The 25,708-nt window shown below is 59.4% G+C and overlaps 1 protein-coding gene and 1 long non-coding RNA gene across 2 annotated transcripts; both read left to right on the plus strand.

Annotated features, from left to right (window-relative positions):
- Positions 1–1,102: 1,102 nt before the first annotated feature.
- Positions 1,103–22,099, plus strand: LOC142825596 (killer cell immunoglobulin-like receptor 3DS1). The gene is made up of 7 exons (XM_089770445.1): positions 1,103–1,133; positions 2,130–2,420; positions 14,444–14,830; positions 16,947–17,237; positions 18,638–18,865; positions 19,801–19,931; positions 20,031–22,099. Exons 1-6 carry the CDS (start codon positions 1,103–1,105, stop codon positions 19,929–19,931), a joined length of 1,359 nt encoding a protein of 452 aa, XP_089626571.1. The 3' UTR covers positions 20,031–22,099.
- LOC149523373 (uncharacterized) lies at positions 11,409–13,576 on the plus strand. The gene is made up of 3 exons (XR_016347210.1): positions 11,409–12,025; positions 12,171–12,206; positions 12,952–13,576. It is a non-coding gene; the product is annotated as an uncharacterized LOC149523373 (long non-coding RNA).
- Positions 22,100–25,708: the final 3,609 nt, after the last annotated feature.

Below are 25,708 nucleotides of genomic sequence, written 5' to 3' on the forward strand. Positions count from 1 at the left end.
GTGTCAGGCCTTGTGTTGCACGTGGGCAACTTTGCAGACTGGGAAGAAAGGCAGCAGAGTGAAATCCTCCAGCACCAGGAAATACCACTGTACTGTTTCCCAAACACCCTTAACTCTGCCCCTCATTCACATGCATTAAGATACCCTCCTTTAACTGCATGCTCGTGTGTTAATTTTATCTAAGTACACACCAAACAGGTTTGTGTTAGAAAACAAGAGAGGACCAAGAGGTGGATGGGTCCTTTATTGCAGATATTCATCCTGCCTCTGACCCCCAAAGCCCTGGATCAAGTGAACAACCTGTTAACCACAGGTACAACTTTTAACCTTAGTTACTATGTAAATACATGTATCAATTACATCACCCTTCAAATCCTAATTTACTAATGTGAACATCCATTTAAAGCCGCCATCCCTGCTCAGCTATGGCACAAGGGGATGAAGACTCACGTGTTCCCCATCGTGCTTGCTCCTCACACGGTGCTAGAGTTCATGTTGCACGTGGGCAGCTTTTCAGGCTGGGAGGGAAGGCAGCAGAGTGAAATCCTCCAGAACCAGGAAATGCCACAGTGACTGATTCCCAAACACCCTTAACTCTGCCCCTTGTTCAATGCCAACCTTTATTTGCACGATCACCCATCAATTTTGCCTAGAAGGGTCACTGGACACTTGAACCCAGATGCTAAGAAAAGCTGCAGGGAGGGAGGGACGTCTGCATGGAGCCCGTGATTCGTGGAAGATGGAAGAACATTGCCTGAGGTCTCCTGGCTCCCAGCCTGGGGCACCTTCCTCATGCTGGCAGGATGTGTTGGAGGGTGTCGTGGCCTCCTCCCCTACAGAAACAGACAGAAGCTGGAGCTGCAGGAGGTCTGGCCAGGCTGAGAGCCCCAAGGTTTCCTGGGTTATGCAGAGACTTCTGCTTACTGAGACCGCCCGAGATGTCACCTGCAGATTATGGTCGAGGCACGAAGGACACAGGAAGAGACGAGACATCGTCATCTTCCTGTCACTGCAGCCACCAGCTGAGCTCCGTATTTGGGGCTGGGTGCAGCTGGGCACCGGGTGTGGGTGGCAGTGCAGAGGGGCCCCTCACCGCCCCGTCATGGCGTCTGCTCTCACCGTCCTCTTCCTCGGTGAGTATCAGGGACAGCCAGAGCGTGGGCCCATGTGCCGGGTGGATCTGAGACCAGGGCGTGTGCCCATGGGGGAAAGGGGAGCTGAGATCTGTGGGATCCACTTGCTCCGGGATCTGGCCCCTAACGACCCGTCTCTTTCCAGGCTGCTGGCTGGCCGGGCAGAGCAGGGCGCAGGGACGTGAGTATCTTTGGGGCACGGGGCACCTAGGAGAGTTTCCCCAGTCAAGACGAGGGACCTGGGCTCCCTCCCACAGCCAGAGGCTGAGACCCCGCCCGGCTCAGTACAGGGATGGGCACCGCAGGGGGGGATTCACCTGCACCCAAGCCCCTGCCCCAAGGAAACACCGAGTCAGCCCCCCAGCGCCCTAGCGCTTGTTCAACAGGCCCAAAAGAGGGGCAGGAACCTGCAGGGTAGATCCCAATTTGCCCCTGGCTCCCGCGGGGGCAGGGCTGGAGTGACCCTGGGGAGCTGCAGGAGTCAGGAGCTGGAAATCTCCTTTCTCCTCCTTGGTCTCAGCCTGGCTGTGGCCGCGGGGTTGGGTCTGCACCCAAGGCTGGCCGAGGGGGAACCTGCTGGGCTGCAGACAGGCAGAGGGGGAAGCAGGCGGCTGAGATGTGTGTCGCCCCCACTTAACTGGACGACGGGGGCAGCTACCGAACAGGCGGGCTGGGCTGGGGGAATTAGCGCCCGGGTGGGACCCACCCGTGGGGCAGCCAAGCTCCCCTGAGCTCTGTGGGAACGGGGGGCTCCTCCCCCGCAGTAGGGACACCGCACCAGACCAGCCCGCAGGGACTCAGGCAGAGGTGCCTGTGGAGAGAACAGAGGGGTTGCTGGGGGGCTCCGGGGACAGGTCACCCATCAGGCACCCCAGAGCAGCAGGACACTGCCTGCCCTGAGAAGTCCAGCCCCGAGAAGACTCCAGAGCCATGATACCTGGGAGACAGACGTGGTTTGTGTCGCCCCCATTAATGCCGGTTTGTTTGTGCATCCAGAGGGGCCCCACCCCAAACCCTCCATCTCCGCCAGCCCCGGGGGGGTGATCCCCGTGGGGGGAAACGTCACCATCCGGTGCTGGACTGAGCAGCGGGACGTGAGGTTCCTGCTCTACAAGGACGGGAATGGGACCTATCTGAACTACACAGACCCTGCCGGCTCTGAGGCTGAATTCTCCATCACCAGCGCCAGGCGGGAACATGGTGGAAACTACACCTGTCGCTATAGCAACAGGGCAGGAGCAACAGGCTACTCAGTGTCCAGCGACCCCGTGCAGATCATTGTACTAGGTGAGGGGTTTGTGTCATCTGCGTGAGACCTGGGCCCCAAATGCCGAATCCCGTGTGGTTCCCACCCCCCCTGGGGAGCTCAGAGCCAGTCTGGGCTGGGGGAATTAGCGCCCGGGTGGGACCCAGCCCGTGGGGCAGCCAAGCTCCCCTGAGCTCTGTGGGGACGGGGGGCTCCTCCCCCGCAGTAGGGACACCGCGCCCAGACCAGCCCGCAGGGACTCAGGGGGGAGTGGCCCCCGGCTGGGCAGGGACCGTCCGTGTGTCCTGTGTCCGTACAGCACCGAGCACGCGGGGCAGCTGGCCCAGGACAGGGCTCCTGGCGATTGACACGAGTCGTTAGGGATTGTGGTTCCGGTTTCCATGGCGCCAGGCAGGGTCTGTCTGGCCGAGGGTCTGGCTGGGCCGATCCTCCCCGTCCCGAGATCCCGGGGGAGGAGCCGGAACGAATCCCCGGGTCCCGTCCTCTCCCAGGGAAGCGGCTCAGCCCGGGGAGGAGCTGCCAGTGTCAGATGGGGGGGGAGCCTCTGGGGGAGTAACCACAGACACGAGGGCTCCAGCTTTCTCACCCCCACCCCCCCATTCGCCCGCAGACGCTGGTTCTACTTCTGCAGAGGGAACCGACCGGACTCCACTGGAAACTCTCTCAGCCCCTTCCCCCTCCGCGACAGACGCTGGTTCTATTCCCACCAGGGGAACCCACCCGACTCCGCTGGATATTCTCTCAACCCCTTCCCCCTCCGCGACACACGCTGGTTCTACTCCTTCGAGGGGAACCCACCCGACTCTGCTGGGAACTACCTCAACACCTTCCCCTTCCCCAGAAGATGCGGGTTCTATTCCCACCAGGGGAACCCACCCAACTCCACTGGAGACTACAGCAGCCCAGACCCAGCCAGGTACCGGGTTTGGGGGCAGGAAATCCCCTGGAGCCTCTAGAAAGAGATTCATGCTGCACATTGATCTGCTCCCTGGGGGAGCCATGAACAGCTGCTGGGTGGGACGGGGGCAGATCCCCCCAGCGAACGCCCCGTCGGCTGAGACCTGCCAGGACTCATTTCATATGCCAGTTTGGGGGGGATGTTACTAGAGAGGTGCTGGTCAGGTTCCAACAGAGGTTCCCCCAGCACAGCCCCTGCCTGGGTGCCCCCCAGACTAGGGTGCTGAGCTGGAAACGGGCCCCAGAGGGACGTCCGCATGGGGCACAGCTCAGGGCATATCCACCTGGGAGGAGGTGTGGAGGATGGGGAGCCGGAGATAACGGTCCCGTTTATCCCGTCTGTCTGACTGACTCTGCAGAGAGCCTGGGGGGAAGGGCTCAGAAGCCGGGGTCCCCTCTGCAGGGGGCTGCCCAGTGACCTTCCAAGCCAGAGAGACTTGTACCCGCCCATTCACAGTTATAGGTTTACTCTGGAACATAGTGATGGCCAGTGGAAAGCCCCCTCTCCCGTCCTCCCATGCCTGTAAAGGTCCTGCTGCCTCTGGCTGGGCCTGGGCACCACGGGGTGAGGGGGACGCGGGTGACGTCCCAGCCTCCTGCAGCTCCTGGCCCTGGCTGTGTCTGGCAGCAGCCATGACGCCCTGGGGATGGGCTCCCAGCAAAGTAGACAGGCTGGGCAATGGTGCTTGTGGGGAATACAGTAGGGTCATTGGAAGGCTCAAGGAACAGGTCACCCACCCAGGAACTCCTGGACAACAGGAGTCTGGCCCCTGGAGGACCCCAGGGCCATGACAGCTGGGAGACCCCCAGAGAGGGGCCAGGCCAGACCTGACCGGCAGGACTCGGTGGCTCTGTTTCCAGGGCCATTTGCCGATCTCCCCGTCCCAGCACCGAGTGACTCTCCCCTTCCTCCTCAGAAGCCCCTCTGGAGCGTCCCGATTTCACCCACGGCAACATCGCCCGCCTGGGACTGGGCGCCGGGGTCCTGCTCGCCCTGGGGCTGATCCTGGCCGAGGCCTATTGCAGCCGCCCGAGGGGAGCAGCCTAGGTGAGGTGACCCCCCCCGTCTGTGCCCCGTGCTCCCCTCAGGGGCTAGCCCAGGGCGACGGGGGCCCCTCTAACCCGCCGTCTCTCTGCGCCCCCAGGAGCCTGGATCCGGCGTGCGGGGAAGAGACTCTCCCGGGGACGAGCTGCTGCCCCTCGGGGGGCTGAGTCCAGTGTCCCGCTCAGCTTTGCCGTCCGCGAGCCGAGTGAGTTTCCTTTGTGCACTGATATTGAGGTCGCGGGCGCCTGTTCGGACGTGAACTGCCTGGGGCGCAATTTATTAGCCAATACCTGATGTACAGGGACATGATTTCAAACGCTGCGGAAGAGGGACCCTGGAACGGGGACACGCACACGGAGCCTGGCTTGGAACGTTCATTGAATGGGACGTCCAATCGGAAGAGCATTAACGTGCCCAATTTTCAGTAGCCAATGTCCTCTGTTTATAGCCCCTGCTAGACCCTCCCCTGGCTCGGCGTCCTCCTCAGTTAAGTCCAGCTCTCCTTTCCGGGGACTGTTCATTGGCCTTTCTGAGCGAGGGTCGGATACACTCTCCGTCGCACCCCTAGACTAGCGCTTAGTGAATATTTCTCCCCCGTCACATCGGTTCTCAGGGCTCCATTTCATTGTGGAGCAGAGGTGACATCAACCCAGGATCATGGAATCCCAGGGGTGGAAGAGACCTCAGGAGTCATCGAGTCCAGCCCCCTGCCCACAACGGGATCAGCAGGAGAAATCTAGACAGTTCTTTTTATTTCGGACCGATTAAAAGCCAACTTTGGAAATGCAGGTACCTGGAACGCTCGTCCTGCCCACAGGACACAAATCAGAGGATATTCTGATGAATCTAGCGCAGATTTCCCTCGATCGGCTGGTTTGATCCACTCAAAAGCGTTCTCCAAAGCCCGAGTGTCTATTAATAACAATACTGACTCAGAAAGGGAGACAAATACTCTTCTTTGCTCTGTGCCAGAGCGCGCAGGCCCTTGGCTGCATTATTTCCAGGGATCAGCTCAACGACAAGAGTTCGTATTTGTCCCCCGAGAACCCTGCGTTTGCACGGCAGGGTTCGGAAGGGAACGTGTGTAAAGTGCGGCCCATGTGGACGGGGAGTTCTAACGAATGTTTGGGGATATGTCTACACGACAAAGTTCATTCGAAATAACCGTTATTTCCAATTCACTTTAATAGCATCTATACATGCAAACCGCTATTTCAAATGTAATTCAAAATAGCGGCGTGCTCAATTCGAATTTGGTAAACTTCATTCTATGAGGAGTAACGCCAAATTCGAAATAGCTAATTTGAAATAAGTGCTGTGTAGACACTTAATCTCGAGCGAGGGCAAGCAGAGCACTCTGAGACACAAATGCTTTGCTGTTCCTCAGCGAGGTAGACCAGCAAGCAGAGAAACCTGAGAACTGTCTGTCCGGGATGGGGGGTCGGATCCCTTTAAGCACAGAACTCGGCTAGCCTGAGGCAGCAGCCCCACACACTAAGTCTGACCCTGATGTCCTGCCGGCACTGGTTCCGGCCAGCCTTACCTTCGATTCAGGGTCCACTCAATGCGGACGAGCTATTTCAAATTAGAAAAATACTATTTCAATTTAGTTTTTGTGGATAGCTGCGTTATTTTGAATTAGCTTATCTTGAATTAACTAATTCGAAATAAGTTAATTCGAAATAGCGCTATAGTGTAGACATACCCTTGTAGTTTTAAATTAAGAAAGAAAGAAAGAAGCAAGAAGCAAGATGCAAGCAGACAGGAAAACAAAGGGCACTTAAGGCCCATTCTGAAACTCCTTGAAGGTAACGAGAATCTTTCCATTAACTTCATGGGACTTTGACTCTGGTTCCTAAAGCTATTTGAAATCAGTAGTTTAGAAGGAAATGATTGAACTAAAGAGAGTGACGCAGGATGGTCTTGGTTCTATGTTATGTCTCATAACAAAGGGCAAGAACGTTCGTGGTCCTCTTTTCTTTACAATGGATACCGAGTGACGTCTCTATGCATTTCGCAGGTGGCCCTGAGCTGCAGACAGCTGCTGTCCGATCGCTAGTTCCTCGGTGCAAAGCCTGGGGCTGAACAAGGCTGTGTTGGGTTGGGAAGGCCGGTAGCACAATTATTTCAAACCCTCCTCACCTGTGGAGATGCTTGAACTGAATAAATCAAATCAGAAAACCCTCCATTGATGTTTGTCCCATAGTTATTCCCGGGCTCTGGCGTCTCCATTCTTCCCCAGGAAGGTCTCCCTGAGTCACAAAGATAGTGACAGAGGCCAGAGGCAAAGTGGGTGTTTGAATGATCTAGGAGGCCGAGCGAGGCTCCTCTCAGTTCCCAGACACTCAAGCAGCCAGACAAGATCTCCAGGTGTCTGTCTTATCACAAACCAATTCTACAAGGCAAATACACAGAGAGGTGTTGGAATTACAATTCATCCACAGGTTCAATTCTCACGCTGATGGCCTCAACCGCGATTAGGGACGGCTGGGACATTATCAACCTAACATGAAATGAAGGTGCAAACAGCTCTTTGTCTGTGTAGATTCTTGCGTTAGTATCCCTCCTATCTATTGCTGCCCTTTGATCCTTATCTGCTTCTTTTTAACTGTCCAATATTCAGGTGCTTATAGAGTGTCAGTTCTTCCTACTTGTTTTACCCTTTGATATTTTCAACCCTCTGCTCTTTGCTTCCCGGCCCCCTCCTTTTTTTCCCTTCCCCCCTCTCCCTTCTCTCCTGTTTATTTTGGGTCTGCACAACCTAAACTCAAAACTCCGGTCATCTGAAGAAGGGGGCTGTGCCCACGAAAGCTCAGGATGCCATCTGTATCTTTCATTAGTCTGTAAAGTGCTACCAGACCATTAGCGGCGCATAGTTCAGTCCCTGGTCTTTAAGAATCGCTACGCTATTGTGCAGCGGTGGTAGGCTCAACGGGGGGCACCTAGAATGTTGGGGGGATCCCAGTGGGGCTGGCAGTGATGGGGGAGATCACAGTCCCGGCACGAACTTTACAATGAAGGTTAGAACCCGTATAACCGTAAAGACCTGCCAAAGCATCTGCACTGCCACCCCCAACGCTGCCCTTGTCTGAACCCCGACTCTCCTGGCGAACCCAGCTCCCCGGCCCCTCCAGCCGCGCTCGCTGCCCCAGCAGTGCCAGCAACACACTTGGATTCCTGGTACGGGCTGCTGGCTGGGGCCTCGCTTCCCTCCCCAGCTGGGAACGGGTGGGATAGCGGGGCCCCCTGTTGTCCCCCCGCTGTGGGTTCAGTGGCACAAGGCGAGGGAGATGTCCCGGCAGCCGCATGAGAACCTGGACTAATAAATCCCGGGAGGGGGGAGAGACGGAGGAGGGGGGGGAAGGAGTTATGAGAGAGAAAGAGGGTTTAACTGAAACCCACTGGCTGCTGGATAGAATTTAAGGGCTGTGTTGGGGAACCCCAGGGATACGGGAGAAGTGGGGGACCAGAAGTCCATGACCTGAACTTGGGGTGTTAGAAATGAGTCCTCCTCAGTGCGCAAAACACGGAGGGGAAGGACAATTCCTCCTTCTAGCCCTTGTGGGGGGAGGGGTGCTTTGGGCCTTTGGGGGTTCTCTTTTCTTCATTTTTTCCGGAGACTGTATCAGTGTTTATTTCTGTAACAATTAAAACTGGTAACAAACTTGGCAAAAAAGTATTAGCTAATTTCTGGGTAAATACCAGGATTTATTTTGGTGGCAGAACTAAAAGTGTGCAGTAGATTCCTGCTTTGAACTTCATCCATCAGTGTGGTTTGCTGTAGAAGTAAAACAGAGCTCAGAACCCTCTGGCTGTGTCTAGACTGGCAAGTTTTTTTGCAAAATCATCTGCTTTTGCGGAAAAACTTGCCAGCTGTCTACACTGGCCTCTTGAATTTCTGCAAAAGCACTGACGATCTCATGTAAGATTGTCAGTACTTTTCCAGAAATACTATGCTGCTCCCGTTCGGGCAAAAGTCTTTTTCCGAAAAACTTTTGCGCAAAAGGGCCAATGTAGACAGCAGAGATTTCCTTTCCGCAAAAAAGCCCCGATCGCGAAAATGGTGATCGGGGCTTTTTTGCGGAAAAGCGCATCTAGATTGGCCATGGACGGTTTTCTGCAAAAAGTGCTTTTGCGGAAAAGCGTCCTGCCAATCTAGACGTGCTTTCCCGAAAATGTTTTTAACGGAAAACTTTTCCGTTAAAAGCATTTCCGGAAAATCATGCCAGTGTAGACGTAGCCTCTGGCTTTACAAAAAAGAAATTGGAGCGGGTCCGGAGAAGAGCGTCAAACATGATGAAAGGTCTGGAAAACAGGAGCTTTGGAGGTGACTCAAAGACTCAAGCTTGTTTAGTGGAAAGGAGAAGACGGCGAGGGGACATGATCACGGTTTTCAAATAGTTGAAAGGGTGTGACAAGGAGGAGGGAGAAAAATTGTTCTAGACCTTTGATGATAGGACGAGAAGCAAGGGGCTTAAATTGCAGCAAGGGAGGTTGAAGCTGGACATTAGGAAAAACTCCCTGGCTGTCAGGGTGGTTCAACACTGGAATCAATTGCCGAGGGGGGTTGTGGAAACTCCATCCTTGGAGATATTGAAGAGCAGGTTGGACAGACGCCTGTCAGGGATGATCTAGATGGTGCTGGGTCCTGCCGTGAGGTAATTCTCGAGGTCCCTTCCGGTTCTAGTGCTCTGTGAGTCTATGCACTGTCAGTGTGTCTGTCTGTCTGTTCAAGAACTCCTCCTACACAGTAAGGGCTGGGACCAGCACATTGGGCAGGCAGCTTCCTCTTATCACACGTTAAGCAAAGTCAGGGGCTGGTTGTGCCAGGACAATGGGAGGGGCCCAGAATGGGACTGAGGCTTCTCATAAGACCACAGAGAAAAGAGACAGAATCACCCGGCAGGTGAAAGGGGCTGGCTGGGGGCACCCGACACCTGTCTGGGACTGTCCCAGCCCTGAACATCCCATTTCCTAGACTCCCTTTTGGGAGTGTGTGGGGGGCTGCACCTCCCCCCCACTCATACAGGGATATCGCCAGCTGTTCTCCTTTGCCAGGGTGCGAGGGGAAAGTGCCCAGTTTCCTGCATTCCTCACTCTGGCTGGGAGCCGCAGGGGGCAAATGAACCTGGACCTGCCCCACGTGAGAAGACATGTCCCCCTCCCCCGGCTGTGCCCACTGGAGCTGCAGCGGCCACAGAGGGGCGCTTCTCACCTGGCCCCGAGCGGCTGTGGGGAGAGAGGGGCTGGGGTTGCCCTCTCCCCCCAGGCCAGCCTGCACCTCCTAACGTCAGGCCATTTCCACTGTCTGCCCCACACAACACAAATTTCTCCGGTGCCCGAACAAGGTCCGTGAAGTGCGCGAATCGGCCGGTAGCTTTCCTGCCCCTTGCAGCCGGCGCCCTCGGCTCCCCCGGGTTTGTTGTTCCAACCCTTTCACACACTCCCTTGTGTCCGGAACTTGCGCGGAGACAGACGGTCGCTTCCTTCCCCTTTTCCTCGGCCAGACCTTGCTTAGGCCTGTCTCTGCCCGCAGCGGGAAATGTCTCTGGGGGCGGCAGGGTGAGAGGCGTCGGCACGTTGAGACGTGCACCCTGCTGGGTAGAGCACCAGGCTGTTTGATTTGGGGGGCATCCCTCAGATGAACCCCTCGCCTCCCGCCGGCAGGCAGCTTGGCCCAGCCAAGTGGACAAACCCGAGGGGCTACCAGCGCCTCAGGTTAGGGGCTGACACTGGCAGCAGGTCTCACATATGGGGCTGTCCCTTTAAAACGGGTCGTCTGGTCCCCCTGTGGATTGCACCTCCATGAACACACCAGGGCGCAGAGCGATTTCGCAGCTGGCTGTGCTGGGCCCCCCCCAGGCAGGCGTTTGGAGGGAGCCAGCTGCGGGGGGGGGGGGACTTTGAGGGAAAGATCTTGGGGATGTTTGAGGTGGGGCTGAGGCAGAGGGGCTGTGATGGGGAGCAGGAGTGTGAGGGGAGACAGGCTGCCCCCTCACAGGTTGGAGGGGCTGGGGGTGTGAGGGGACATGGATGGGGCAGAAAGGGGAGGGGCTCAGGCGTGAGGGGAATGTCCTTCCAACTGGGGCAGGTCCAGGCAGGCAGCTTGGCCCAGCCTGGCGGGGGAAGGCCGGGGGCTCCCGGGGCCTCAGGCCAGGGGCCGCGTTTCTCTGATAAAACACGTTGTTGGCAGGAGGGATGTAAAATCCCCTTGAATCGGGGAGCGGGTTCAGTGCCGGGCCTGACCAGTTAACCGACTAGAGAGGAGGCGGGTGGGCGGGAGGCGCCCCAGCCCAGCTGGAGTGAGGGGCTGTGAGCAAGGACCCGGCCGGCAGCAGGACCCCCCAGAACGGATGGGAGGGGAGGGAACAGAGAAGGGACAATTGACCCATCTCTTTTAAAAGTGGGGACCCCGGCAGAAGAGCTCACAGACGGGGCTGTCCCTTTGAAACAGGACGTCTGCTCCCCCTGTGGATTGCACCTCCGTGAACAGCCAGGGCGCAGGGCGATTTCACCGCTGGCTCCGCTGGCCCCCCCATAGTTGGCATTTGGGGGGAGCCGGGAGGGGGGGGAGTTTGAGGGAAGGAGGTTGGGAATGTTGGGGGTGGGGCTGAGGCACATGGACTGGGATGGGGAATACGAGTGTGAGGAGAGACAGGCTGCTCCCCCAAAGGTCAGAGGGGCTGCGGCGTAAGGGAACATGGGATTGGGGAAAGAGGGGGGAGGGGCTAGGGGACTAGAATCCGACAAGGGCTGGGGGTGAGGCCGTGCTGGGGGCAGGGCCTGGGCAGGTCCCTGGGTCTCTCCTGGCTGGTGACCCGTTGGGGCCTGGGATGGAATTTCTCTGCCTCTGATTTTCCTCTGGACATGGTCTGCTCAGTTCACACCCTGAGAAAAGACCCTTAGAACCAGGCGTTACAGTGTGAAGCTGCCATCCCCATTCAGATACGGCGCAAGGGGCCGCAGACCCAGGCGTTCCCCGTCGTGCCCGCTCCTCGCACGGTGCCAGGACTCATGTTGCACATGGGCAGCTCTGCAGACTGGGAAGGAAGGCTGTAGAGTGAAATCCTCCAGCACCATGAAATGCCACCGTACTGTTTCCCAAACACCCTTAACTCTGCCCCTCATTCACATGCATTAAGATACCCTCCTTTAACTGCATGATCGTGTATTAATTGGCTGTAGATTAATTTTATCTACAGTGCACACCAAACAGGTTTGTGTTAGAAAAGAACAGGGGACCTAGACGTGGGTGGGTCCTTTTTTGCAGACATCCTGCCTCTGACCCCCAAAGCCTTGGTCCAAGTGAGCAACCACACAGAAGCTGGAGCTGCAGGAGGCCTGGCCAGGCTGAGAGCCCCGGCCAGGCTGAGAGCCCCAAGATTTCCTGGGTTATGCAGAGACTTCTGCTTACTGCGACCGCCCGAGATGTCACCTACAGATTATGGTCGAGGCACGAAGGACAAAGGAAGAGACGAGACATCGTCATCTTCCTGTCACTGCAGCCACCAGCTGAGCTCCGTATTTGGGGCTGAGTGCAGCTGTGCACCGGGTGTTGGTGGCAGTGCAGAGGGTCCCCTCGCCGCCCCGCCATGGCATCTGCTCTCACCGTCCTCTTCCTCGGTGAGTATCGGGGCCAGCCAGAGCGTGGGCCCATGTGCTGGGTGGATCTGAGACCAGGGCATGTGCCCATGGGGGGAAGGGGAGCTGAGATCTGTGGGATCCACTTCCTCTGGGATCTGGCCCCTAACGACCCATCTCTTTCCAGGCTGCTGGCTGGCCGGGCAGAGTGGGGCGCAGAGACGTGAGTATCTTGGGGCCACGGGGCACCTAGGAGAATTTCCCCAGGCAAGACGAGGGACCTGGGCTCCCTCCCACAGCCAGAGGCTGAGACCCCGCCCGGCTCAGTACAGGGATGGGCACCACAGTGGGAGGATTCACTTGCACCAAAGCCCCTGCCCCCAGGAAACACCGAGTCAGGCCCCCAGCGCCCCACCGCTTCCTCAAAGGGCCCAAACGTGCGGCAGGAACCCGCAGGGTAGATCCCAATTCGCCCCCTGGCTCCCGCGGGGGCAGGGCTGGGGTGATCCTGGGGAGCTGCAGGAGTCAGGGGCTGGAAATCTCCTTTCCCCTCCTGGGTCTCACCCCGACTGTGGCCGCGGGGCCGGGCCTGCACCCAGGGCCGGGCGAGGGGGAACCTGCTGGGCTGCAGACAGGCAGAGGGGGAAGCAGGCGGCTGAGATGTGTGCCGCCCCCACTTACCGGGACGACGGGGGCAGCTACCGAACAGGAGGCTTCTCAGCGCCCAGCACCCCTGTGCAGAGCATGGGAGCAGGGAAGGCTCCTCCCTGAACCCAGGGACCAGCCAGGGGGGAGCCCAGAGCTGAATTCACCCCCCACCCAGCCGGACACCGAAGTCGAAACAAACGCCGGGTCCTGGGGCGAGCGGCCCAGTCGCTGGCACCGTGTCAGCCCCTCCCCCAACCCTCTTCCGAGTGCGGGGCCCCGTCTTGCCCCCACCCCAGCCCACGTGTGTTTCAATCCCACAGAGGGAAGCCACCAAAATGGAGACAAGCAGCCGGATCCCCCCATGACGGCGCCGCAGGGAGAAAGTGAGCGGGAGAAATGGAGCAATTCACCCCCAGGCACAGGGCTCCCGCTCAGACGCCCTCGGGGCCATTCGGGCCTTTGGAGGGGGCCGGTCCCTGCACAGAACCGACGGGCTCAGCTCTTCTGTCGGGGGGACGGACAGACCCTGGGGACGCCCGGCCGAGGGGCAGTGGGGATGTGGGGCCCCGGGAGCGCAGGGTGGTGGCCGGACGGGAGCACGTCTGGGGAGGGACGGACAGACGGACTCAGACCGTGTCTGCGTGAGACCTGGGCCCCAAATGCCGAATCCCGTGTGGTTCCCGACCCCCCTGGGGAGCTCAGAGCCAGTCTGGGCTGGGGGAATTAGCGCCCGGGTGGGACCCAGCCCGTGGGGCAGCCAAGCTCCCCTGAGCTCTGTGGGGACGGGGGGCTCCTCCCCCGCAGTAGGGACACCGCGCCCAGACCGGCCCGCAGGGACTCAGGGGGGAGTGGCCCCCGGCTGGGCAGGGACCGTCCGTGTGTCCTGTGTCCGTACAGCACCGAGCACGCGGGGCAGCTGGCCCAGGACAGGGCTCCTGGCGACTGACACGAGTTGTTAGGGATTGTGGTTCCGGTTTCCATGGCGCCAGGCAGGGTCTGTGTCTGGCCGAGGGTCTGGCTGGGCCGATCCTCCCCGTCCTGAGATCCCGGGGGAGGAGCCGGAACGAATCCCTGGGTCCCCTCCTCTCCCCAGGGAAGCGGCTCAGCCCGGGGAGGAGCCACCAGTGTCAGATGGGGGGGGGGGGTCTCTGGGTAAGTAGCCACAGACACAAGAGCTCCAGCTTCCTCACCCCCACCCCCCGACTTACCCCACAGATGCCGGTTCCACTCCTGCAAGGGGAACCGGCCCGATTCTGTTGGAGTCAGAGAGCCCCCCGCATGGGGCACAGCTCAGAGTGTATCCCCCTGGGATAAGGGGGCAGGGGATGGAGATCCAGGGAGAAGGGTCCTGTGCATCCCGTCTGTCTCCCTTACTCTGCAGAGAGCCTGGGCGAAGGGCTCAGAAGCAGGGATCCCCTCCGCAAGGGGTTGCACAGCAGGGCGTTGATCCTGCAACCTTCCAACCCAGAGAGACATGGAGTTAACACTTGAACCTGCCATTAACAGTGACACGTTCACTCTGGAACCTAGTGATTGATGGCCAGTGGAAAGATTCTCTCACCCCCCATTGAGGTTCTGCTGCCTCTGGTTTGGCTTGGGCACTGTGGGGTGGGGGGGAAGCAGGTGACGTCCCAGAGTCCTGCACGGCCTGGCTGTGCCTGGCAACAGCTGTGACGCCCTGGGGATGGCCCCCAGCAGAGTAGACAGGCCGGTCAGAGGTGCCTGTGGGGAGCACAGAGGGGTTGCTGGGGGGCTCCGGAGACAGGTCACCCATCAGGCACCCCAAAGCAGCAGGACACTGCCTGCCCTGAGAAGTCCAGCCCCGGGAACACCCCAGAGCCATGATACCTGAGAAACAGCCGTGGTTTGTGTCACCCCCAGTTAATGCCGGTTTGTTTGTGCATCCAGAGGGGCCCCTCCCCAAACCGTCCATCTTCGCCAGCCCCGGGGGGGTGATCCCCGTGGGGACACACGTCACCATCTGGTGCTGGACTGAGCAGCGGGGCTGGAGGTTCCTGCTCTACAAGGACGGGGATGGGAACCATCAGACCTACACAGACCCTGCCGGCTCTGAGGCTGAATTCACCATCATCAGGCTTAGCCGGGAAGATGGTGGAAACTACACCTGTCGCTATAGCAACAGGGCAGGACCAGCTCCCTACTCAGCGCCCAGCGACCCCGTGCAGATCATGGTACTAGGTGAGGGGTTTGTGTTGTCCCCACTTAATGCCGGTTTGTTTGTGCATCCAGAGGGCCTCCCCCAAACCCTCCATCTCCGCCAGCCCCGGGGGGGGGGTGATTCAGGGGCGGAGTGCGGGGGGGAAATGTCACCATCCAGTGCTGGACTGAGCACCAGGCCGGGACGTTGCCCTCACCAAGGATGGGGATGGGCCCTGTACAAATCACAAAGACCCTGCTGGCTCCGCGGCTGAATTCCCCGCCCCTAGCGCCCGGCAGGACGACGGGGGCAGCTACGGAACCGGCGGCTTCTCAGCGCCCAGCGCCCCAGTGCAGAGCATGGTAGCAGGGAAGGCTCTGCCCTGCACCCAGGGACCAGCCAGGGGGGGCCAGAGCTGAATTCACCCCCCACCCAGCTGGACACCGAAGCCGAAACAAACGCCGGGTCCTGGGGCGAGTGGCCCAGTCGCTGGCACCGTGTCAGCCCCTCCCCCGGAGCCGGTTGCTCAATTTCCCACACACACACACTCGTTTCAATCCCGCAGAGGGAACCGAGCTGGCTGGGGCTTTGCATCTGGATCCCACCACGACGGCGCCGCAGGGAGCAGGTGAGCGGGAGAAATGGAGCAATTCACCCCCGGGCACAGGGCTCCCGCTCAGACGCCCTCGGGGCCATTCGGGCCTTTGGAGGGGGCCGGTCCCTGCACAGAACCGACGGGCTCAGCTCCTCTGTCGGGGGGACGGACAGACCCTGGGGACGCCCGGCCGAGGGGCAGTGGGGATGTGGGGCCCCGGGAGCGCAGGGTGGTGGCCGGACGGGAGCACGTCTGGGGAGGGACGGACAGACGGACTCAGACCGTGTCCGCGTGAGACCTGGGCCCCAAATGCCGAATCCCGTGTGGTTCCCGACCCCCCTGGGGAGCTCAGAGCCAGTCTGGGCTGGGGGAATTAGCGCCCGGGTGGGACCCAGCCCGTGGGGCAGCCAAGCTCCCCTGAGCTCTGTGGGGACGGGGGGCTCCTCCCCGCAGTAGGGACACCGCGCCCAGACCGGCCCGCAGGGACTCAGGGGGGAGTGGCCCCCGGCTGGGCAGGGACCGTCCGTGTGTCCTGTGTCCGTACAGCACCGAGCACGCGGGGCAGCTGGCCCAGGACAGGGCTCCTGGCGACTGACACGAGTCGTTAGGGATTGTGGTTCCGGTTTCCATGGCGCCAGGCAGGGTCTGTGTCTGGCCGAGGGTCTGGCTGGGCCGATCCTCCCCGTCCTGAGATCCCGGGGGGAGGAGCCGGAACGAATCCCCGGGTCCCGTCCTCTCCCCAGGGAAGCGGCTCAGCCCAGGGAGGAGCCGCCAGTGTCAGATGGGGGGGGGGTCTCTGGGGGAGTAACCACAGACACGAACGCTCCAGCTTTCTCCCCCTCCCCCTGCCCAATCTCCATTCCCCCTCAGACGCCGGTTCCACTCCTGCAAGGGGAACCGGCCCGACTTTTGGAGTCAGAGAGCCCCCCGCATGGGAAACAGCTCAGAGTGTATCCCCCTGGGATAAGGGGGCAGGGGATGGAGATCCAGGGAGAAGGGTTCCATGTATCCTGTCTGTCTCCCTCACTCTGCAGAGAGCCTGGGCGAAGGGCTCAGAAGCAGGGATCCCCTCCGCAAGGGGCTGCACAGCAGGGTGTTGATCCTGCAACCTTCCAACCCAGAGAGACATGGAGTTAACACTTGAACCTGCCATTAACAGTGACACGTTCACTCTGGAACCTAGTGTTTGATGGCCAGTGGAAAGATTCTCTCACCCCCCATTGAGGTTCTGCTGCCTTTGGTTTGGCTTGGGCACCGCGGGGTGGGGGGGAAGCAGGTGACGTCCCAGAGTCCTGCATGGCCCGGCTGTTCCTGGCAGCAGCTGTGACGCCCCGGGGATGGGGCCCCAGTAGAGTAGACAGGCCGGGCAGAGGTGCCTGTGGGGAGCACAGAGGGGTTGCTGAGGGGCTCCGGGGACAGGTCAGCCATCAGGCACCCCAGAACAGAAGGACACTGCCTGCCCTGAGAAGTCCAGCCCCGGGAACACCCCAGAGCCATGATACCTGAGAAACAGCCGTGGTTTGTGTCGCCCCCAGATAATGCCGGTTTGTTTGTGCATCCAGAGGGGCCCCTCCCCAAACCCTCCATCTCCGCCAGCCCCAGGGGGGTGATCCCTGTGAAGGGAAACGTCACCATCTGGTGCTGGACTGAGCAGCGGGGCATGAGGTTCCTGCTCTACAAGGACGGGGATGGGAACCATCAGACCTACACAGACCCTGCCGGCTCTGAGGCTGAATTCACCATCATCAGGCTTAGCCGGGAAGATGGTGGAAACTACACCTGTCGCTATAGCAACAGGGCAGGACCAGCTCCCTACTCGGCGCCCAGCGACCCTGTGCAGATCATGGTACTAGGTGAGGGGTTTGTGTCGCTCCCACTTAATGCCGGTTTGTTGGTGTATCCAGAGGGCCCCCCCCAAACCTTCCATCTCCGCCGGCCCCAGGGGGTGATTCAGGGGCGGAGTGCGGGGGGGAAACGTCACCATCCAGTGCTGGGCTGAGCACCAGGCCGGGACGTTGCCCTCACCAAGGATGGGGATGGGCCCTGTACAAATCACAAAGACCCTGCTGGCTCCGCGGCTGAATTCCCCGCCCCCAGCGCCCGGCAGGACGACGGGGGCAGCTACGGAACCGGCGGCTTCTCAGCGCCCAGCGCCCCTGTGCAGAGCATGGTAGCAGGGAAGGCTCCGCCCTGAACCCAGGGACCAGCCGGAGGGGGGGGGGCAGAGCTGAATTAACCCCCCACCCAGCTGGACACCGAAGCCGAAACAAACGCCGGGTCCTGGGGCGAGCGGCCCAGTCGCTGGCACCGTGTCAGCCCCTCCCCTGGGGCCGGGTGCTCGGTCCCCCCCCCACCCAACACTCGGGAACCGACCTGGCTGGGCCCCAGCAGCCGGATCCCCCCACGACGGCGCTGCAGGAAGAAGGTGAGCGGGAGAAATGGAGCAATTCACCCCCGGGCACAGGGCTCCCGCTCAGACGCCCTCGGGGCCATTCGGGCCTTTGGAGGGGGCCGGTCCCTGCACAGAACCGACGGGCTCAGCTCCTCTGTCGGGGGGACGGACAGACCCTGGGGACGCCCGGCCGAGGGGCAGTGGGGATGTGGGGCCCCGGGAGCGCAGGGCGGTGGCCGGACGGGAGCACGTCTGGGGAGGGACGGACAGACGGACTCAGACCGTGTCTGCGTGAGACCTGGGCCCCAAATGCCGAATCCCGTGTGGTTCCCGACCCCCCTGGGGAGCTCAGAGCCAGTCTGGGCTGGGGGAATTAGCGCCCTGGTGGGACCCAGCCCGTGGGGCAGCCAAGCTCCCCTGAGCTCTGTGGGGACGGGGGGCTCCTCCCCCGCAGTAGGGACACCGCGCCCAGACCGGCCCGCAGGGACTCAGGGGGGAGTGGCCCCCGGCTGGGCAGGGACCGTCCGTGTGTCCTGTGTCCGTACAGCACCGAGCACGCGGGGCAGCTGGCCCAGGACAGGGCTCCTGGCGATTGACACGAGTCGTTAGGGATTGTGGTTCCGGTTTCCATGGCGCCAGGCAGGGTCTGTGTCTGGCCGAGGGTCTGGCTGGGCCGATCCTCCCCGTCCTGAGATCCCCGGGGGAGGAGCCGGAACGAATCCCCGGGTCCCGTCCTCTCCCCAGGGAAGCGGCTCAGCCCGGGGAGGAGCCGCCAGTGTCAGATGGGGGGGGAGTCTCTGGGGGAGTAGCCACAGACACGAGGGCTCCAGATTTCTCACCCCACCCCCCATTCGCCCGCAGATGCTGGTTCTATTTCTGCAGAGGAAACCGACCGGACTCCACTGGAAACTCCCTCAGCCCCTTCCCCCTCCGCGACAGACGCTGGTTCTACTCCTTCAAGGGGAACCAATCAGAGTCTGCTGGGAACTACCTCAACACCTTCCCCTTCCTCAGAAGATGCGGGTTCTATTCCCACCAGGGGAACCCACCCGACTCCGCTGGAGACTACAGCAACCCAGACCCAGCCAGGTACCGGGGCTGGGGGCAGGAAATCCCCTGGAGCCCCTAGAAACAGATTCATGCTGAACATTGATCTGCTCCCTGGGGGAGCCATGAACAGCTGCTGGGTGGGATGGGGGCAGATCCCTCCAGCGAACGCCCTGTCGGCTGAGACCTGCCAGGACTCATTTCATATGCCAGTTTGGGGGGAATGTTACTGGAGAGGTGCTGGTCAGGTTCCAACAGAGTTTCCCCCAGCACAGCCCCTGCCTGGGTGCCCCCCAGACTAGGGTGCTGAGCTGGAAACGGGCCCCAGAGGGACGTCCGCATGGGGCACAGCTCAGGGCATGTCCCCCTGGGAGGAGGTGTGGGGGACGGGGAGCCGGAGATAACAGTCCCGTGTATCCCGTCTGTCTGACTGACTCTGCAGAGAGCCTGGGGGGAAGGGCTCATAAGATGGGGTCCCCTCTGCAGGGGGCTGCCCAGTGACCTTCCAAGCCAGAGAGACTTGTACCTGCCCATTCAAAGTGATAGGTTTACTCTGGAACATAGTGATGGCCAGTGGAAAGCCCCCTCCCCTGCCCTCCCATGCCTGTAAAGGTCCTGCTGCCTCTGGCTGGGTCTGGGCACCACGGGGTGAGGGGGAAGCGGGTGACGTCCCAGCATCCTGCAGCTCCTGGCCCTGGCTGTGTCTGGCAGCAGCCATGACGGCCTGGGGATGGGCTCCCAGCAAAGTAGACAGGCTGGGCAAAGGTGCTTGTGGGGAATACAGTAGGGTCATTGGAAGGCTCAAGGAACAGGTCATCCACCCAGGAACTCCTGGACAACAGGAGTCTGGCCCCGGGAGGACCCCAGGGCCATGACAGCTGGGAGACCTGACTGACAGGACTCGGTGGCTCTGTTCCCAGGGCCATTTGCCGATCTCCCCGTCCCAGCACCGAGTGACTCTCCCCTTTCCTCCTCAGAAGCCCCTCTGGAGCGTCCCGATTTCACCCACGGCAACATCGCCCGCCTGGGACTGGGCGCCGGGGTCCTGCTCGCCCTGGGGCTGATCCTGGCCGAGGCCTATTGCAGCCGCCTGAGGGGAGCAGCCTAGGTGAGGTGACCCCCCCCCCGTCTGTGCCCCGTGCTCCCCTCAGGGGCTAGCCCAGGGCGACGGGGGCCCCTCTAACCCGCCGTCTCTCTGCGCCCCCAGGAGCCTGGATCCGGCGTGCGGGGAAGAGACTCTCCCGGGGACGAGCTGCTGCTCCTCGGGGGGCTGAGTCCAGTGTCCCGCTCAGCTTTGCCGTCCGCGAGCCGAGTGAGTTTCCTTTGTGCACTGATATTGAGGTCGCGGGCGCCTGTTCGGACGTGAACTGCCTGGGGCGCAATTTATTAGCCAATACCTGATGTACAGGGACATGATTTCAAACGCTGCGGAAGAGGGGCCCTGGAACGGGGACACGCACACGGAGCCTGCCTTGGAACGTTCATTGAATGGGACGTCCAATCGGAAGAGCATTAACGTGCCCAATTTTCAGTAGCCAATGTCCTCTGTTTATAGCTCCTGCTAGACCCTCCCCTGGCTCGGCGTCCTCCTCAGTTAAGTCCAGCTCTCCTTTCCGGGGACTGTTCATTGGCCTTTCTGAGCAAGGGTCGGATACACTCTCCGTCGCACCCCTAGACTAGCGCTTAGTGAATATTTCCCCTCCGTCACATCGGCTCTCAGGGCTCCATTTCATTGTGGAGCAGAGGTGACATCAACCCAGGATCATGGAATCCCAGGGGTGGAAGAGACCTCAGGAGTTATTGAGTCCAGCCCCCTACCCACAACGGGATCAGCAGGAGAAATCTAGACAGTTCTTTTTATTTCGGACCGATTAAAAGCCAGCTTTGGAAATGCAGGTACCTGGAACGCTCGTCCTGCCCACAGGGCACAAATCAGAGGATATTCTGATGAATCTAGCGCAGATTTCCCTCGATCGGCCGGTTTGATCCACTCAAAAGCGTTCTCCAAAGCCCGAGTGTCTATTAATGACAATACTGACTCAGAAAGGGAGACAAATACTCTTCTTTGCTCTGTGCCAGAGCGCGCAGGCCCTTGGCTGCATTACTTCCAGGGATCAGCTCAACGACAAGAGTTCGTATTTGTCCCCCGAGAACCCTGCGTTTGCACGGGAGGGTTCTGAAGGGAACGTGTGTAAAGCGCGGCCCATGTGGACGGGGAGTTCTAACGAATGTTTGGGGGTATGTCTACACGACAAAGTTCATTCGAAATAACAGTTATTTCCAATTCACTTTAATAGCCTCTATACATGCAAACCGCTATTTCAAATGTAATTCAAAATAGCGGCGCGCTCAATTCGAATTTGGTAAACTTCATTCTATGAGGAGTAACGCCAAATTCGAAATAGCTAATTCGAAATAAGTGCTGTGTAGACACTTAATCTCGAGCGAGGGCAAGCAGAGCACTCTGAGACACAAATGCTTTGCTGTTCCTCAGCGAGGTAGACCAGCAAGCAGAGAAACCTGAGAACTGTCTGTCCGGGATGGGGGGTCGGATCCCTTTAAGCACAGAACTCGGCTAGCCTGAGGCAGCAGCCCCACACACTAAGTCTGACCCTGATGTCCTGCCGGCACTGCTTCCGGCCAGCCTTAACTTCAATTCAGGGTCCACTCAATGCGGACGAGCTATTTTGAATTAGAAAAATACTATTTCAATTTAGTTTTTGTGGATAGCTGCGTTATTTTGAATTAGCTTATCTTGAATTAACTAATTTGAAATAAGTTAATTCGAAATAGCGCTATAGTGTAGACATACCCTTGTAGTTTTAAATTAAGAAAGAAAGAAAGAAGGAAGAAGCAAGAAGCAAGCAGACAGGAAAACAAAGGGCACTTAAGGCCCATTCTGAAACTCCTTGAAGGTAACGAGAATCTTTCCATTAACTTCATGGGACTTTGACTCTGGTTCCTAAAGCTATTTGAAATCAATGGTTTAAGGAAATGATTGAACTAAGGAGAGTGACGCAGGATGGTCTTGGCTTCATGTTATGTCTCATAACAAAGGGCAAGAATGTTCGTGGTCCTCTTTTCTTTACAATGGATACCGAGTGATGTCTCTATGCATTTCGCAGGTGGCCCTGAGCTGCGGACAGCTGCTGTCCGATTGCTAGTTCCTCCGTGCAAAGCCTGGGGCTGAACAAGGCTGTGTTGGGTTGGGAAGGCCGGAAGCACAATTATTTCAAACCCTCCTCACCTGTGGAGATGCTTGAACTAAATAAATGAGATCAGAAAACCCTCCATTGATGTTTGTCCCATAGTTATTCCCGGGCTCTGGCGTCTCCATTCTTCCCCGGGAAGGTCTCCCTGAGTCACAAAGATAGTGACAGAGGCCAGAGGCAAAGTGGGTGTTTGAATGATCTAGGAGGCCGAGCGAGGCTCCTCTCAGTTCCCAGACACTAAAGCAGCCAGACAAGATCTCCAGGTGTCTGTCTTATCACAAACCAATTCTACAAGGCAAATACACAGAGAGGTGTTGGAATTACAATTCATCCACAAGTTCAATTCTCACGCTGATGGCCTCAACCGCGATTAGGGACGGCTGGGACATTATCAACCTAACATGAAATGAAGGTGCAAACAGCTCTTTGTCTGTGTAGATTCTTGCGTTAGTATCCCTCCTATCTATTGCTGCCCTTTGATCCTTATCTGCTTCTTTTTAACTGTCCAATATTCAGGTGCTTATAGATTGTCAGTTCTGCCCACTTGTTTTACCCTTTGATATTTTCAACCCTCTGCTCTTTGCTTCCCGGCCCCCTCCTTTTTTTCCCTTCCCCCCTCTCCCTTCTCTCCTGTTTATTTTGGGTCTGCACAACCTAAACTCAAAACTCCGGTCATCTGAAGAAGGGGGCTGTGCCCACGAAAGCTCAGGATACCATCTGTATCTTTCATTAGTCTGTAAAGTGCTACCTGACCATTAGCGGCGCATAGTTCAGTCCCTGGTCTTTAAGAATCACTACGCTATTGTGCAGCGGTGGTAGGCTCAACGGGGGGCACCTAGAATGTTGGGGGGATCCCAGTGGGGCTGGCAGTGATGGGGGAGATCACAGTCCCGGCACGAACTTTACAATGAAGGTTAGAACCCGTATAACCGTAAAGACGAGCCAAAGCATCTGCACCTGCCACCCCCAACGCTGCCCTTGTCTGAACCCCGACTCTCCTGGCGAACCCAGCTCCCCTGCCCCGCCAGCCGCACTCGCTGCCCCAGCAGTGCCAGCAACACACTTGGATTCTTGGTACGGGCTGCTGGCTGGGGCCTCGCTTCCCTCCCCAGCTGGGAACGGGTGGGATAGCGGGGGCCCCTGTTGCCCCCCCGCTGTGGGTTCAGTGGCACAAGGCGAGGGAGATGTCCCGGCAGCCGCATGAGAACCTGGACTAATAAATCCCGGGAGGGGGGAGAGGCGGAGGAGGGGGGGAAGGAGTTGTGAGAGAGAAAGAGGGTTTAACTGAAACCCACTGGCTGCTGGATAGAATTTAAGGGCTGTGTTGGGGAACCCCAGGGATACGGGAGAAGTGGGGGACCAGAAGTCCATGACCTGAACTTGGGGTGTTAGAAATGAGTCCTCCTCAGTGCGCAAAACACGGAGAGGAAGGGCTTCTAGCCCTTTTGGGGGGTGCCTAGGGCTTTTGAGGGTTTTCTGTTCTGAACCTCCCATCCCCCAGGCTCCCTTTGGGGAGTGGGTGGGGGGCTGCACCCCCCCCCCCCCATTCATACAGGGACATCGCCGGCTGTTCTCCTTTGCCAGGGTGCGAGGGGAAAGTGCCCAGTTTCCTGCATTCCTCACTCTGGCTGGGAGCCGCAGGGGGCAAATGAACCTGGACCTGCCCCACGTGAGGAGACATGGTCCCCTCCCCCAGCTGTGCCCACTGGAGCTGCAGCGGCTTCTCACCTGGCCCCAAGCGGCTGTGGGGAGAGAGGGGCTGCGGTTGCCCTCTCCCTCCGGGCCAGCCTGCACCCCCTGACGTCAGGCCATTTCCATTGTCTGCCCCACACAACACAAATTACTCTGGTGCGCGAGCCAGGCCGGTGAAGTGCGCGAGTCGGCTGGTAGCTTTCCTGCCCCTTGCAGCCGGCGCCCTCGGCTCCCCCGGGTTTGTTGTTCCAACCCTTTCACACACTCTCCTGTGTCCGGAGACAGACGGTCGCTTCCTTCCCCTTTTCCTCGGCCAGACCTTGGTTAGGCCTGTCTGCCCGCAGCGGGAAATGTCTCCGGGGGGCGGCAGGGTGAGAGGCGTCGGCACGTTGAGACGTGCACCCTGCCAGGAGGGGCACCAGGCTGTTTGATTTGAGGGAATCCCTCAGATGAACCCCTCGCCTCCCGCCGGCAGGCAGCTTGGCCCAGCCAGGCGGGCGAACGCCGGGGGTTCCTGGGGCCTCAGGCCAGGGGCTGCTTTTCCCTGATAAAACATGTTGTTGGTAGGAGGGATGTAAAATCACCTTGAATCGGGGAGCGGGTTCAGTGCCGGGCCTGACCGGTTAACCGACTAGAGAGGAGGCGGGTGGGCGGGAGGCGCCCCAGCCCAGCTGGAGTGAGGGGCTGTGAGCAAGGATCCGGCCGGCAGCAGGACCCCCCAGAACGGATAGGAGGGGAGGGAGCAGAGAAGGGACAATTGACCCATCTCTTTTAAAAGTGGGGACCCCAGCAGAAGAGCTCACAGACGGGGCTGTCCCTTTAAAACAGGATGTCTGGGCCCCCTGTGGATTGCACCTCCGTGAACAACCAGGGCGCAGAGCGGTTTCACTGCTGGCTCTGAAGGGCCCCCCATGGCTGGCTGGGGGGGATTTGAGGGAGGGAGGTTGAGGGTGTCAGGGTGGGGCTGGGGGCAGAAGGGCTGGGATGGGGAATATAGGTGTGAAGGGAGACAGGATGCTCCTTCGAAGGTTGGACGCACTGAGGATATGAGGGGATGTGGGATGGGGCAGAAGGGGGAGGGGCTGGGATGCGAGGGGACGTGGGATGGGGCAGAAGGAGGGGCTGGGGAACCAGAATCCGACAAAGGCTGGGTGTGAGGGGACATGCGATGGGGGCACAAGGAAGGAGGGGCCGGGGGGCTAGAATCTGACCAGGGCTGGGGGTGAGGAGACATGGGATGGGGGACACATGGGAGGAGGGGCCGGGGGGCTAGAATCCGACCAGGGCTGGGGGTGAGGCCGTGCTGCCGACGGCCCCGTATCGCTCGGGACACCCCGTCTGTTCACGGCCAATGGCCTGTCCCACTCACATCAGCCCTGCCGGGCGCCGGGCACAACGGGCCGTTTGCTTTGCCACCGGCTCCCGCCGAGGACACGTTGGTCCGTGCGCAGGACACCCCGGCTCGGGAGCTGCGTGCGGCGCCTGCCAATGGCAGCAAGGCCAACCTGGGCCTGCCCGCAGACGGGGCTCGGTTCCCAGCTGGTACCTGAGCCCAGCCACACGCCCACGGGCAGCGTCTCCCTCAGCCGGGGGCAGGGTCTCTGCGGGGGCTGGGCAGGTCCCTGGGTCTCTCCTGGCTGGTGACCCGTTGGGGGCCTGGGATGGAATTTCTCTGCCTCTGATTTTCCTTTGGACCTGGTCTGCTCAGTTCACACCCTGAGAAAAGACCCTTAGAACCAGGCGTTACAGTGTGAAGCTGCCATCCCCGTTCAGATACGGCGCAAGGGGCCGCAGACCCAGGCGTTCCCCATCGTGCAAACTCCTCGCACGGTGTCAGGCCTTGTGTTGCACGTGGGCAACTTTGCAGACTGGGAAGAAAGGCAGCAGAGTGAAATCCTCCAGCACCAGGAAATACCACTGTACTGTTTCCCAAACACCCTTAACTCTGCCCCTCATTCACATGCATTAAGATACCCTCCTT

Source organism: Pelodiscus sinensis, chromosome 18 (genome assembly GCF_052426305.1).
Source record: "Pelodiscus sinensis isolate ZL-2025 chromosome 18, ASM5242630v1, whole genome shotgun sequence".
NCBI lineage: Eukaryota > Metazoa > Chordata > Testudines > Trionychidae > Pelodiscus > Pelodiscus sinensis.

Coding starts and splice junctions, on each gene's coding strand:
- LOC142825596 (XM_089770445.1), top strand. CDS start 1,103: ATGGCGTCTGCTCTCACCGTCCTCTTCCTCG. Junction 14,831..16,946: donor CGTGCAGATCATGGTACTAG/GTGAGGGGTTTG, acceptor TTGTGCATCCAG/AGGGGCCCCTCCCCAAACCC. Junction 18,866..19,800: donor AGCAACCCAGACCCAGCCAG/GTACCGGGGCTG, acceptor TTTCCTCCTCAG/AAGCCCCTCTGGAGCGTCCC.